The sequence below is a fragment of the Sciurus vulgaris genome (genome assembly GCF_902686455.1).
Source record: "Sciurus vulgaris genome assembly, chromosome: 12".
NCBI classification, from domain to species: domain Eukaryota; kingdom Metazoa; phylum Chordata; class Mammalia; order Rodentia; family Sciuridae; genus Sciurus; species Sciurus vulgaris.
In genome coordinates this window covers 68,920,952-68,936,316 of record NC_136473.1, presented here as the reverse complement: position 1 = coordinate 68,936,316, position 15,365 = coordinate 68,920,952, and the positions used below count along the sequence as shown (strand labels likewise).

At 34.7% G+C, this 15,365-nt stretch overlaps 1 protein-coding gene across 1 annotated transcript in view; it reads right to left on the bottom strand.

The window, feature by feature from the left end:
* Positions 1-15,365, bottom strand: part of USH2A (usherin) — a 777,454-nt gene that overhangs the window by 279,861 nt on the left and 482,228 nt on the right. The window contains 1 exon segment of the mRNA XM_079107116.1: positions 7,013-7,192. Coding sequence (XP_078963242.1) covers positions 7,013-7,192 — 180 coding nt within the window.

Genomic DNA, 15,365 nt, shown 5'->3' with positions numbered 1-15,365 from the left:
TTCAAGATTACTTTCCAAGTTATAACTACAAATGTTTTGGTCATTTATTTAGCAAATAGTTTGTGCTAGGCACTGGGGTTATAAAGATAAACAAATCAAACACAAACTGAATTGATTCCTGCCCTCAGAGGTCATGGTTATAAGCAAAAATCTGAATATTTGAGTTCTAGATTTGAGATATAACTAAAAATAATTATGAAAACCATCCACATATAATAGGAGCTCAGAATTTCCCCTATATTATTGAGTTACAACCATTTTTTAAAAACCATTTTGATACACATTTTTAAAGTCTTCTTCCTGAAATAAAATGCAAGGTCAATCTTCATGTTAGGAAAGATTTTCTTATATCTTCTTCAAGGAAAATGACAAAGCATTTTGTCCAATTTTTAAAATTTGATTTTTTTGGTGTTAGTATACCAGTATTTCAAAAATGGGACACATTTTCAGAAAAATAATATAATACCTGAGTGTATGTACACACACACACACACACACACACACACACACACACACACACCCCTAGTGAAAACCAAGCAGTAGATATTTATGGGAGACTTTTATATTAACAGGTCAGAAAATTTTCTGGGGCCAATTTGAGGCAAGTAGAGGTTTCTAAGTGCTTGCACATTTGGCCTTGACTTTTGAAAACCTGAGTTCATTAAGCTCTGTGGAAGCCCAGCCCAGCCTCCTTTGACAGAACCACCCTGGCAACTTGTGCACTCATAGAAGAAATAATAAAGAGTGGTTGTTTTAAATTGCTAAGTTTTGGGGTTGTTTGTAAAGCAGCAATTGATGTATCCTAAAGTCTAAAAAAAAAAATGAATTCAGTAAATTGATCCATGAGAAGTCAGAGGTTACCATATTATTTCTTTAACAATATAATTAGGCAAAAATTACATGTTTACATTTTAAAGAGCAAATGTTTCACTTAGTAACTTAGAAGCACACTGAACGAACTACTAAGTTTTTCAAGTCAATAAAAAGTGAAATAAAGTGTGAATTTCAAGAGTTAACTTTTCAAAAATACTCTTCTAATTATCTTCATAATTAGAAAAAGTTGAAAAATGTTTTGCATAACATTTCAAATTCCTCTCTTTTGGTTAGCATTAACGAAGTTAGGAAAACATTCATTCAGGAATAAAATGTATAGATAATGGGAATTCAAAATCATACAAAATAATATTCAGTAAGTAGCTTGATATGAGTACAAAAGATAGTTCTAGTAAGAAAAAAATTAAAAGGCTTTTCTGTCCATTGATATCTCAAAACAACCAAGGAGAGTTTGATGGAAAAATTATTTACAAATTATTATTCAGAGGCCAAGGGTTAGGGAGAAGATACAAAGGTGATTTCAAATGGAAATCATCCTCCCACCCTCCCGGCTTCCTACAGGTTCCTTTATACGTAATCGGCAATCCTTAGCAGGGTTACTGGTTTGGCCATCTTCCTGTCAATACTCACAGGGGTGAGTGTAGGACAGGTTAGGAATGCAGGAAGATAAAATTATGCCAGTCTCTATAGCTGTGTGAAAGACAGATTTTCCCCTTAAACTTTTAGTTATGCATTCTCAGTCTATAAGGGTGAGGACAGCTCTGGGCAGGTGCTATGATTTGAATATGGTCTGTTCCACAATGCTTCATGTGTTGGAAGCTTGGTCCTCAGTTTGGTGGTATTTAGAGTTAGTGAACCTTTAACAGTTGGGGCTAGTGGGAGGTACTGGGTCACTGGATGCACCACCCTTGGAAGACATTAATGTAGTTCTCTTGGGACCCCAGTTAGTTCCTGAGAGAATGGTTAACTATAAAAGAGCAAGAATGTCTCCTTCCAACTCTCTGGCTTCCTTTCTTGAGAGTGATCTCTCCTTTCATGTGCTGCCCCTAGATGCCATATGCCAAGGTGTGATGTAGCCAAGAGAGTCTTTACTGGGACTGAACAGAAGTTGGTACCATACTCTTAGACTTCCAAAAGCATGAGCTAAATAAACATCTTTCTTTATAAAGTACTCAGCTTTATGCATTTTGTTATAGCAACAGAAAATGGATTGGTAGAGTAGGAAAACAGAGCGAAGCATGTAGCAAGCACCAAATGTTTACCAAGACAGGCACTATACCAAGCATCTTGAATATACTGTGGTGTTAAATCCTGTGAACGATTCTATCATGTGGAAATTACTATCCTGTCTGTTTTCTGGATGAACAAACTGAGGCTGTTCTATTTCTAGATTTACTCCTAGTCTCTCAGGGAGTGAGTGAAAGAGGTAGATTTAAATTTATGTTTCTAGAACTCAAAAGTCTATGCTTTTACCATGTGCAAGTTTTAATTCCTAACAGATATCACTCCTTTCATTTCATTGATGGTTGTAGGTGGGGAGAGGTATCAGGGAAGGAGGAAGAGTAAAAAAGACCCTCTAAGACAAACCACTCTCAACTGTTCTGCTTTCTCACGTTTGGATTTTCTGAAAACACATTTTGGAAAATGAACAGGTTCCCCAAGCATAGGAACTTCAAAAATTATAATAATTCTCATCCATTTAAAAGTCTAAGTAACAAATTATTTATTGCCAGGGAAAAACCTGATTAAGTTCATAAAACTAAAGGGTCTCTGAGTTCCTTTCACTATTACATTGAAGCAGTTCAGAAAAAGATAAACAGAAGAAAATTATTCCTTTTGGAAAAATATAAAACTTTCATAAAAAATCTGTTTCTAGCTCGTCAGTATGGAATTTGTCACTAATCATTTTAAACTATGCCCTTTTATGCTTCTTCTGTCTCTTTTCGCTTTCTGAGTAGTTCTTTGATGTAACAAAGACAGTTTCAGACAAGATTTCAGTTCATCTGAAAAAAAAAAGGTTTAAGTCTGGAGGCAAAATGCAGTGTATTTAAAATTTATATACTCCATAATGCCTTTGTTCTGAACTTGAAGATCCTGCAAAACTTCTAAGCTGCTTGGCCTTCTTCCTCTAAGCTCATTTGTTCTTCCTGTGCTTATTATCATGCAACTGTGACTTTAACTCGTGGCTCCATCATTTAACTACATGCAGAGTCATGGCTGACCCTTTCTGATCAATTGCCAATCCATACAGGTTTGACTGATAAAAGAGCCAATTAGATTTAAGCAAATTAAGGGACATCACCAATGTCAACCACTTATTAAACTGAATGCTGAATTCCATGCATACAAAGCACTAATGCACTGAGCCCCATTAAGCGCTGAAATCCTAACCCCATTAGTAACTCCAGACCTTGAAGGGGTAAAGGCCATAGGAAAGTTTCATATTTATGGATTAACATTTGGATTCCGTTTTTATTTTTTTAATTCTTTTCCTAGAACTCTTGAACTTGTACTATAATGCTATTCAAGAGCTCAGATTAAATATGTTCTTCATTTCTAAGAGTATCTTAGTGCTAAATATGAGCATTATGTTATTACAAACAACCTAAAATATTGTAATTATAGAAGTACAAAAACCTGAGTGCACAGAGGTAGGTGAGGATGTGCTACATAAATGAAAATAAGAGAACTCCTCCAGTTTTCCAAATAATACTTAAAAGTAAAATAATATTTTTAAAGTAAAATGTGTGAGCTATTTGGGATGTGCTCCTGTTCACCTACATGCTGAGCTATCGATGGCATAATTTGCTTGCTTTCATTTCAATGTTCACATAACTTGGTTTTATCATATTTTAATCACATTTTTCTCTCATCAGAAAACAAATAGCTACTAGCAGATCAGTTGTTTGTAACCACCCAACTAAGAGACACGTACCATGCCAAAATTCTTCATATTGTGTTCCTTTACCTCTCCTTTCCAAATTCCTATACAAACCAATGACTGTTCACCCTATGTTCACTGGAGAAAAGTAACCACTTCAGGGGAGAAATCAGAGCAATGAGGTGGTGAAACTTGGGAATATTTCCTACCTCCAGGATTCCCTCCCTCCTGACAGTCAGGACTGCAATTATGTTTACATGGCCACAGCATTCCTACCATGGACAGCAGTGCACAGAAAAGGTCACATTTTTGCAGCTGACGACCAATAAGGTGGCTCAGGTAAAGATGAAGCCTGGGCAGCACTGGAGCAATGATAAGCTTATGATTTTAAACTGGTAATTAAGCTATCTTGACTGATTTATTTATTCATGCATTCACCAATTATTCATTATGCACCTACCATGTGTCATGTTTGGTCTAGGCACTGAAGATAAAAATGTGAATAAGAAACAGTCCCTGCTGCTTAGGGTCTCATAACCAGTGATTGTGACGGTCAAATTAAACAGGCGATTTCAATGCAACATGATTGTGCTCTGGGACACAGAGGGGCCCTGTCTCCATCTTTGTTGGCAAGAGACAACTTGATGATGGACTGATTTCTCAGTGGAAACTAAAAAATGAGTCAGATTTGGCCAGAGCAAGGGGCAAAGGGAATTTTCCAGGTCACATTTTATAGCAAACAGTGGATAAAGGAAAAAAAAAAAAAAAAGAAATAGCATTTTTGTTTCGTCCAAACTTTCTATGATTATGTTTTTAATCTATACTGAAAAGAAAATATAGCTAAATCTTATGCAATCTAGCATTGAAAGATTCTAAGAATTCAACATCACCATAAAAGAGATCTAATATTGAAATCAGAGATATGGCAATAATGATAAAATCCAAATACAATGGGCGAGTAAATAGCACATAGAACTTCTCTGCCCATAAGTCGGTTTGCTCCTGTATATTGGTTCATTTATTATTCATTTCAGTATGAAACACAGTTCACTGGACAGGGGCATGGAAGATTTCTTTAATAACTCTCAGTACTAATTTAATTCTACTTAAACACACATATTCTAGTGAATGCCACATGCTTTTCAGCATGATTTTTATGTGTAAATCAGGATAATATGTTTTCAGATCATTAAGTAAAAGGAAGCATGAACTAAAACCTATTTAATCAATGAGGTATCACCTTTAAACTGCCACAAGGTCATAAAAAAGATAATTTCAAAGCTATAAGTTTCCTAATTGTAATCAACAACAATCTAATGATGAAAGAAAGTATGTCCTAATGGCTATAATAAACTTGAGTGAATCTCTGTCTGTCTTTGAAGACATTTGCTTCCTCTTTGGGTGAAGAGCCTTCCCCTAAACTCTGGATTTCTGAATACATACCACAAAAGATTGCATTGGGCTCAGAGAACATTATGATAATGACACAGATAAGCATCCTCAGGGTAAGAGGAAGATAAGCCTCACTTAGCACTTTGCCTCTGTTCCACTGCATCACCATAAAACAATGTTTTAGTTTCTTCTTGTTTACATATTATTAACCCTCCTACTCAATACATCCACGCAGCATGTATGGAGTTATAGTGGGAGCTTGCTATTTTCAACTGAATCATCTAATAACAAAGGATTAGACCAAACATTCTAAAATATACAAGCAATGAATTTAATCAGGTTTATTTTATCAATATAAGCTAAATTCTCTAAGTTATACATTATCTAAATCACTGTGAATGCCATAAAATGAATATGTAAGTATTCTATATACCTGCTAAGAAAGTATTGGTGCACAACTTAAAATCTCTACTAAAGCATCACTGATCGCTCTTTGATTACTAAATGTGAATGAAGGGTGTTAAATACTAAGGTTTAGAGTCATCACAAATTTCTGCTATTTCTGGCAGATGGATTAGAGGGGAAAATGAAGATATAATTACCCAAAACTCCATCCTTTGGTTATATTTTATTTTGTGATTTGGTCTTGAATTAAAAATAAGTGTCTATCCGAATTCAATTTTTTAAAATTAATTCATGAAATCTGGTACTAACCCATGTTGATCAGTGCCCCTGCCCAAATCTCTTTTAAGCATTACTTTCTCAAATATTGTGGCTTCTGTGGTTTAGATTTTCAAGTGTGTTAGTAAATATCCATTCATTAATTCTTATACTGTCATAAAAGGAAAGAATTGTGAGTGGTTCTTATGCCACACCAGGAAATGAATCTTTTCCTGGAGAAAGAGTACCATACAAACTGCAGATACACCTGTATTTTCCTCCAGTGATGTGGCATTTTTCTGCTCTTAAACTCTTTGTGACCAGAGGGAGAGTTAGTTACGCAGCTCTGCAGATGGCTGATAACGAGATCATGATGTTCTCCCTCAGTCTAGGACACACTGTTTCCTGGAAGTCTGGTTAGAAGGCAGATAATTATGGGTCCTAGGGTCCTTCTTCTTGAACATTTTCAGAAAGCATATATTCCTAAACATTCAACTGAGAATCAAGCCCTTATTATGAGGCATGCTTTCTGTTCAAGGGCCATACATACCAATCTGAGAGGGAAGTTTCTTCTTAGCACTTAGTTCGCACAAACAGGATAAGGTTGGAGTTGACTGCAGACTGAACTAGCATTAATTTTGGTTATTTTTACTAAATTGAGTCAATTTTTAGTAGAAATATTTAAAATGTACATAACCAGAATGTATTACATTTCTCATATGAAAGCAGCACCACTGAAGTGTAATCATTAGGATATACAGTTAAGGTGTTTGTCCAGCGGTGTGAGTGGAATATTCCTGGTCTGTCAGTATAGTTCCTTTTTTGCCAAATGCAAAGGCCAAAGTATGCATCTAAACTAGCTCCTCAGAAAGCCGACAATGAGAAACATTTGCACTTGAAAACTAAAGCTCTAATGTAAAATATAAACTTTGAATCTAGGTGAAGTCTCAAACAAAAAGCATTTTCAACCTTCTTAACATGCAGAAAGCCTGACATGTATGTGTGTGTATGTGTGTTCAACACATATACATATGTACACACGTAGTACAAGATGAAAGCAGTCTTAACATAATAACAAAAGAATATCAATAAGTCTCGATAAAACAAAATGAAACAACCAGAGATTCATCTGAGCCTCTAAGTTCCAGAAAAACTTAATTCCAACAATAAACAAGATATTCAACGGTGACTTAGGGCTAGGACATTTAAATAAAATTAGAGAGCCAATATTTTTCATAGACTTACCCCCTGGAGGCATTGCAATTGTTATAGCGTCACTTATCAAACTGCCTTGGCTATTGGAAACATTCACTTGGACAGTATAGTTAGTAAAAGGAACCAACCCATCCATGGGTACCCAGAGGTTGTAGTCTCCACTGCTGTGCATCACTTTTGTGCCACTCAGAAGGGTGTAGTCATTACCTGCTGTTTAAAAAAGAAAATTATGGACCTTAGTATACATTTAAGGATTCCTTCCTTCTATAGTTTGAAGATTGGGGGGTGTTCCTGAACATCCCATAATAAATAGCACTATAACAGCACCACCCTAAGCGACACTGTGTGTGCTCTTATCAATGTGCACTCTTATATTATTACATTGTAAACAAAACTAAACCTGGGCTGACATCTCCAATTCATTCATCATGGTGGCTGAAATAACTTGACTGTTTGAAGATAGTTTGAAACCATATCACACGTATCTTGTACAGAAGAAAAAATATTGTACAGACATTTAAATGGATTATTTGATGAGTTGTATTGACTTTTTCAAGGTTTTCTTTTTATCCTTGAATTTCTATTGCTGTGCAGATAGAAATAACACATTTCCCTCGTCCAAGTAGAATGATCCTAGATATAAATAGTATACTCAGATACATGTGAGATGTTTTACATATCATCAACTGTGGTATTTTCTGCTCATTTTGCTGGAGAGGTGGGTTGCTTTCCTCATATTTAATACACCTTCACATAGGAATTGGTCAGAATATCCTAACAAGCAACAGGAGATTTGAGATAAATCATGTTCCCTTTGATCAAATGTGCATTTTAGTTCTATTGGAAAATGCAGGAGGTATCTGACTGTATTACAGAATGACTTCTGGTATATCTCACTATGTGCCACCACCCCATCCTCACCATGCTTTAGCAAACCCATTCTCAAGTCCCAGCATATCAAGGACATGGGAAAATACTGGTGCTTAACAACAGTGTGTTCTCTCTCCTTTGCATCACTGGATACGCTCAAGAATAAGAAGAATTAGAAGTTAAGGTTAAAACAAGAAAAGTGTTAGAATTGAAAACTATAATATTTATTTCACTTTCTATATTAAGACTTTCCTGAGAAGTTTACATGAGGCAATTTTTTCCAGAATATGGCTTAATTTTAGTCAAATATTACTAATGTGCAATAATTACTCTTTTAAAACATGGAAAAAAAGAACCTTTAAGAATATTAATATTTACTTCAAATAGGCCTTTTTTGTTTGCCAAAACAGTTTTTTAAATGTACATTTCATCTTTCCTACAAATTCTACAGATAAAGGCAAATGAATAAAAAAATAGAATAATTGGACTTCATTGGGCAAACAAGCATATTTGCTATATCTCCAGGTACTGAGATGATCTTTATTGATTAAATAATTAAAAAGTATAAAATGACCACATGCTAAAAATTATCTTGGCATTTTATAGTAAAGTAGTTTTAATGTTTACAATATTCACAAAAATATATTTTTAAGACAGTTCAGTAGCAAAGCATATTGCAAAGGAAAGAACATAAATTTGGTTTTTGGAGGGTCCTACATACAAACCAATCTGTCCTTGTATTTTTAATAATGTACCCTTTGCAAAGTTACTTAATATTTATAAACCTTTCATTGTTAATCTGTGAAATAGGAATGCTAATTACAGTGCAGGATGATTGTGAGATTTGAGTTTATTTATTTATTATATTCAACACATAAGAGTTGCTCACAAACACCTATTATTTGAATATTTTCTTGGGTTCCTAAATATACTACATTAAATAGAATTGGAATAATACTACTCTAAAAGACTCTGCCTATGCTGCCATCAATATGTATACTTTTTATTTTGTTGCCTTGTGAACAAAGTGACACCTGAGGTAACATCTTCAATTCATTCATCACAGTGATCAAAATAACCAAGAATTATGCTACTGTTTTTGTTTTTAGTCTGTACAACTCATACATTCTGGAGAAGCATTTAGAATTTGCACCCTGTATTTCCCCCCCTCGGTAGCAATTACCTACTACTAAATTCTCTGTCCCTCCCAAACTAATAATGTATTATTAATCAAAATTCTATGGCTTTCAATGAACAAAACAATGGTAATCTCATCCACTACTATCATACCATTGTCCCATCAGGTTATATTTCAATTCTGAAATTAATGAAGCTCAAATAATGCAAAAGGGAATCTGATGGTTAGTTATGACATACTCATTTTCATGAAATATGGTTAAGGCAGACAAAAACTTTAAAATATGTAGAATATTTAGACACTTGTAACGATTTTGGGATGGAGAAAGTAGCTGAAAAATTTATTGCAGCCAAATACTTGGGTATAAGTGTTTTCCATTACAAGAAGAAATCCCTGGAAGCATACAATAATTGACCACTCTGGACTTGAAATTGGCACATTCAAAGGAGTGGTTTATTTCAGAGAATAAATGGTCCTTATAGGTTAAAATAAAAGAATAACAATTTTATTTTCAGTAAAGTCAGATAAATAGACATTTGTAATTTAAAGAGTGATTTAAAGGTCCTCAATTGCAATTAGATAATGTAATCTTATATATGTGTAACATTTATTAGCAAAAAAGTTCTGAAACTTTCAAAACAGTCTTTGGTAATTTCATTATGCATTAAAAAATATTTCTAAATTATGCTATTTTGACTTTCAAGGGGTCTTTACAGATGGTCCACTTGATTCAACTGAAGATTAATGAGTTCCAGCTGCATGTAAGGGGGAAACTTGGTTTGGGGAAGATGAAACTATGTCTCAAATTAATAAACATATTTATTGCAGTCAAGAAATCTAGTTAAGATTAAATGTGAATCCTTTGTAATCACTAAAAACAATTACATGATTATCCTCAGAAGATCCCAAGTTTCTAAGACACCTAGCTACTCAGAAGCATTTTCAGTTATAGCTGAAACAACTGTTGCCATTATCATGTGCTGCTGTAAAATTTCAAAAAGGTCAGCCTACCCTAAAGAGACCCAAGCAGATTCTCCTCTGAAGTGCTGTAACTGTGCACATCTTACAAAAGACTGAAATTGCAAAACAACAAAAATTCTACAATTAAGACATGAGAGCATTAGTTTACACATTGTCAGTCAGGTTCAAATGTAATACCAATGATTAAGCATCTATTATAATATTGGCAAAGTTTTATTCCTCGCATTTTGTTTGTTTTTGAAGCAAATTTTGAGCTGCAAAACAAACACTATTTCTAGCTTTGAAAATAGCATGACAGGGGGAAATATATTAAGTACCACTTTATTCTAAGTTTCCTAGATAACAACATTAATACATGGTAATTATACAATTAGTTGTAGCATTAAGTTCTAGTTATAGAACAATGATTACTCAGTAATTATAAGAAGTATATAATTACTCAATAATTATGAGAAGTATGCAATTACATAACCATTTTGCTCAGCTCAAAAAAGAACATGTATATCTCCAGGAACCACGCAGCCAAGTGAGTCTAATGCTCTCTCACCTCCACTAACACACAGTTCCATTCACAAACCTAGAGTCAATGACAGAATTTCAGTTCCCAATGTAGTTCAAAAGTCTCCAGAATCAAAACCAAAGAAGAACCCACAGATTGCAGTTCTTGCTCCTCCTTATGAACCCCATCCTTTCCTCTTTTGCTCTACCAATTTGGGTTTCTAGATGTTGGGAAAAGATTCTTAAAATCCAAGTCCTCAGATTGTCCCTGTTGAGTGGGTTGTCCCTTATTACTTTTCCCTGAATACACTTGGTTTTCCTTAGGCTGGAAAATGCAGCCCTATTGGTTCACCCTTAAAAACCAAGCCAGAGGCCTGGGGTTGTGGCTCAGTGTTAGAGCACTTGCCTAGCATGTGTGAGGCACTGGGTTCCATCCTCAGCACCACATAAAAAATAAATAAAATAAAGAGATTTTTAAAAAATGAAGCTAGAAAATGCTGAGTTGATAAGCATTTCCTACCACAGGTGCCCATTCTGGCCTTAATTCTCTCTATATTTGTAAGTATAAATGGATGGTGCAGGTCCATTTAAGCTTCTATCTTCTGGAACCACAACTTCCCCTACCCACAGACTATGATTTTTAGTTGAGCTTCCTGCATCTTCACTCTGGTTTGGTCAGAACCATTTAACTTGAATTGGAGAGTGCTCTAAACTCTACAGAATGTGGTTGTCTTTAAAAGTGTTCCACTGTTCACCTGCTTCAAAGTCACCTGGGGTACCTCATAAACATTCATGTACCTCAGTCGCACCCCAGACTTACTGAATGAGAATATCAGATGACAAGGTCCAGAAACTACAGCATGATTCTTCTTTAGTATATTGAAATTTGAGAATTACTAATTATTTAATCTATAGTTAGGCTGGTCTTAAAGTAGTGATCAAAATTAATTTCCTCTGCTTCTAGAAGTAACTAGATCACATTTGGCATCCTTATTAATGACGGTTTTAAACACTAGCATTGGGCTATGAAATGTTTATTCTCTTAGTGAAATAATTTATTCAAAGAGTATAAAACCAATGATTAAACTAGATCTATCTTTACAGACTGCAAAATCTAAATCTAATATGGTTGTTCTTTGAGAAATTTTGAAATGTGTGTAAAAACAATTTTATTAAATGAATAGTCACTGTTGTACATCTGAGAACAATAACTTCAGAAATTCTGATTGAAGTATTCTTTCTTCACCCTCCCTCCTTCTGTCTCACTGATGATAGAGGGGAAGAAAATATTTTTGTACACTGGCCAACATCATGTATCATAAGAAGAAATAAGTTTTGTATAGATGGTGTAAAAATTTTAAATAAACTCCTAATTGCTGTTTCAGAATATTCCACATTCCAAAGCATCTTTGGAAATGTTAAGTCATCCCATCCAACTTGTCTATTTCATTTTGAAAAAAGTGTTAAATGAAGAAATGGACAAAATAAATTCCACATGACCAATGGATTTCATTGGTAAAAAATCTTTCCCCCAGTTTCAAATGTGAATTCCTACTAAAATGTTAACATCAATGCCCATTTTCTAAGGTGAAAATCTTATTTTTAGTATTATTTGTTGAACAGCAAGATATTTTCTATTCAACTATTTTTTAAGCAATTATCAACATAAATGAATATTTTCACATGTATGATGCAGGAATGTAAATATAAATGTTGTCCTGGGAATACCATCCTATGGGATTCTTCAGATTGAAATAACATAAATGAGTATCCTTCCCATTCTTGTTATAATCATTGTCACAAGAATTTTAATGCACCATATATTCCATAATTTTTTCCCTCTGTACTGTACTGCTGTGACCTTTTCAATATTCTATAATTTGACTGGCTGGTCATTTCAGTTCTTTCCTTTTTACAGCCTTATTAACTTGTGGGAAAGAGGTGAAGTGAACAACCAATCAGAATACATAATATTGCAAAGGTCAGCGTAGTCCTGTACAGTATCATCACACACAGAATACTGTATGCCAGGCATTAACATCCTGATATCTTATTCATGTGACAAAGATTGTAACAAGAACAGAAAATGGCACAACATGAATCCATTCTCATGACAAAGATTATAATGAGAAATGACAGCGAACAAACCAAGCTGATTCTTGTTACCTTGTGAGGATTTTATATGTCAGACCTGGTCCTGCTTTAAGTTAGCCTTTTTCTGAATCCAATTACACCTTAAGGTAGAAAAAGTGTTAACTAATTTTCCCACTTCTCGTATAAGGAAATGCTGTATTTTTCCTGTATTAAGGTCTCAATTTTAGAATTGTTTGGCTCCATCTCACTGTAATATAATAGAATTCTGCCAGTACAGTATACTGTAGATCAGGGCTAAGAGGCAAATCAGTCCTTTAATGTGAGCTAAGAATTTTAGGTCACTGTAGATAACAGATTAATACTTAAGCTACTTTTCTTTATTCTGTTTTAAGATATTATTTTAAGTTATTTTATCCACAAAGCAAGTGTATCTTCCAAATTCCATCATTCTAACAGATCTTTGCATGATAGGGATTCGAAAAATGCTGGACCTTTATTTTGTAATAATATAAGGCCAAAGGAATCTTGGAGCTAGCCCTAAGTTTTTGACAATATAAAAACTACCTATTGATATGTGCCTATATAGCTTTCTTCTTCAAAGAACATTTTGAAAGAGGAAGAAAGAACTAGCCTTTGAGTCACTTAGTCCTCCGAGAAAGTCAGTGTTCTACTAATGTATCATATTTCTTACCATTACTATAATTATGCAAAAGTGATTTTAATTAATTGTCATCTAGTGAAAGCTATATTTCCTTGATTTCTCTTTAAATTGCTAATATGACACTTGTACTTCAGGGAATAAATTCACACCAACTCACCAAAAGATGGTTCAGAGATATTAGACCTGACTTTGCTCATGTAAAAGCATTTAATAGCTCTACAGATACTGTGGATCTTTTTGTTTTGTTCTGTATTTTTTAAAATATGTGGCTGAAGGTACATTTAAATTTGTAGATATCCTCCTAATAATTTGTCATGTTTAAAAATCCTTTACAAAATGATTTCTTTTCATCAAATTTCTTCTATGTACTACAGTCAGATTTTTCTAAATGGATTTTATTATTATCAGATAGGAATTAAAGAGTAGGGAGATATGACACATCCCTGTGCTTTTTTTCTCAATATTGGTGTGAAAGTAAAACTGATGTAAAAAACAAACATGTTAAAGAACAAACATGTTTATGCTTAGAGATTACTGAAATGCAATCTATTTTCATTAACCATGTTGCAAACTGAAATGTTGCTTTTATTATTCTCCCCATTTGAGCAAACTGATTTTTCTATATGATCTCATTATTGCCATTATCTCCATTGGCAGAGAATCATTTGGACAAATATACCTCCAAAGAAAGTGGTCTCCAGCTTCCAAACTAAACACTTGACATGAATGCAGCTCTTTTATCACTGGAAAATGTCTCCTAGAGTTCTAGTAGAGCCTTGACAAACATGCTCACCATGCTGAGCCTTCAGTGCTTTTGTGACCAAAGGAACAACTTGACTACTAGTATTGATCCCAGGGTACAGTCTAGCACCCATCACCCTTTCATTATTTAATGAAAAGTTTAGAATTTTCTTTATACTTTTGGAATATACACACATATATTTCAGATGGTTCCTCTGTTTAGGTAAGCAACCATTTGGGGAGTACAGTGTGTGGGAAAGAATTATATGATTTAGCTGATGGCTTCTACCTGCTGTTTGCTACAGTCACGTGGTCAAGTGTTCCCATACTAGTTAGGTACTGTTGTGTCCTGGCATTATCAAAATCTAGCAGCTCAGAACAATATTTATGTATGATCTCAATGTTTCTATAGGCCAGGTATCTGGGCACAGCTTATTGGATCTGCTGGTCTCAATAAGATTCAATCAAGGTGTTAGCCAGGACTAAAGTCCCATTCAAAGAGGAATGGGACTTCCAATGAGGAATGATCCCCTTCAAGTTCAGTGGTTGTTGACAACATTCAGTTGCCTGCAGGCTGCTGGGACTTGTGGACTCACTTTCTTGCTGGCTTTGGACTAGAGGCTGCCCTCAGTTACACACTGCTCGTTAGTAGGAGTATACACTTCTTTTCCCCATGTAGGCCTTTCTAACATGGCCAATTGCTTTGTCAAGCTGAGTATTTCCTAGCAAGATAGGTTACAATCTTATATACAGTTATCCCTATGCAAGTGACTGCCCACTCCCTCTGTTACATTCTATAGATTAGAAGCAAGTTACAGGTTCCGACTACTCCAAGGGAATGGGCTTACACAAGGGCATGAATACCAGGAACTGGGATAACCAGAGCTATTTCAGATACTGTGTGTATAGTTTCTAAGCTAATTTTCTTTCTGGAAAGAGATTTTGAAATACACTGAATGCTGAAAAATTCTTGCCTTGGGAGAAGAATGGATAAATTCAGTGGTGTCACAAAATTTCCCTTCCAAATTATCTAACAAAATGGAAACAGATTAAAGTAGCAATAACAGTGACAAAAATGGCTGAAAATTCTGCAGGAGAAATGTGAAACAGAAAAGGAACAAAGTAATTACATTCATTTTGAAAACTGAGGGCAGTAGAAAGACATGGTGAATTCCTGCTCATGATAGCACAATTCCTAACTCTGCTCACAGGAAGGAATATGAACCAAGGAAAATCCTGAGAACTTGTAGTAATCCTCTACAATTTGAAGAGAAATGATCTAAGTAGAGTATACAGAGATGCAAACAGGAGTCAGCGTTGAACTTTCTGCTGAGCATTTTGCTGATCTGGGGAAGGGGATGATAGTCCCAGCAGTGGAGGACGTATGTGGATGAATGGAG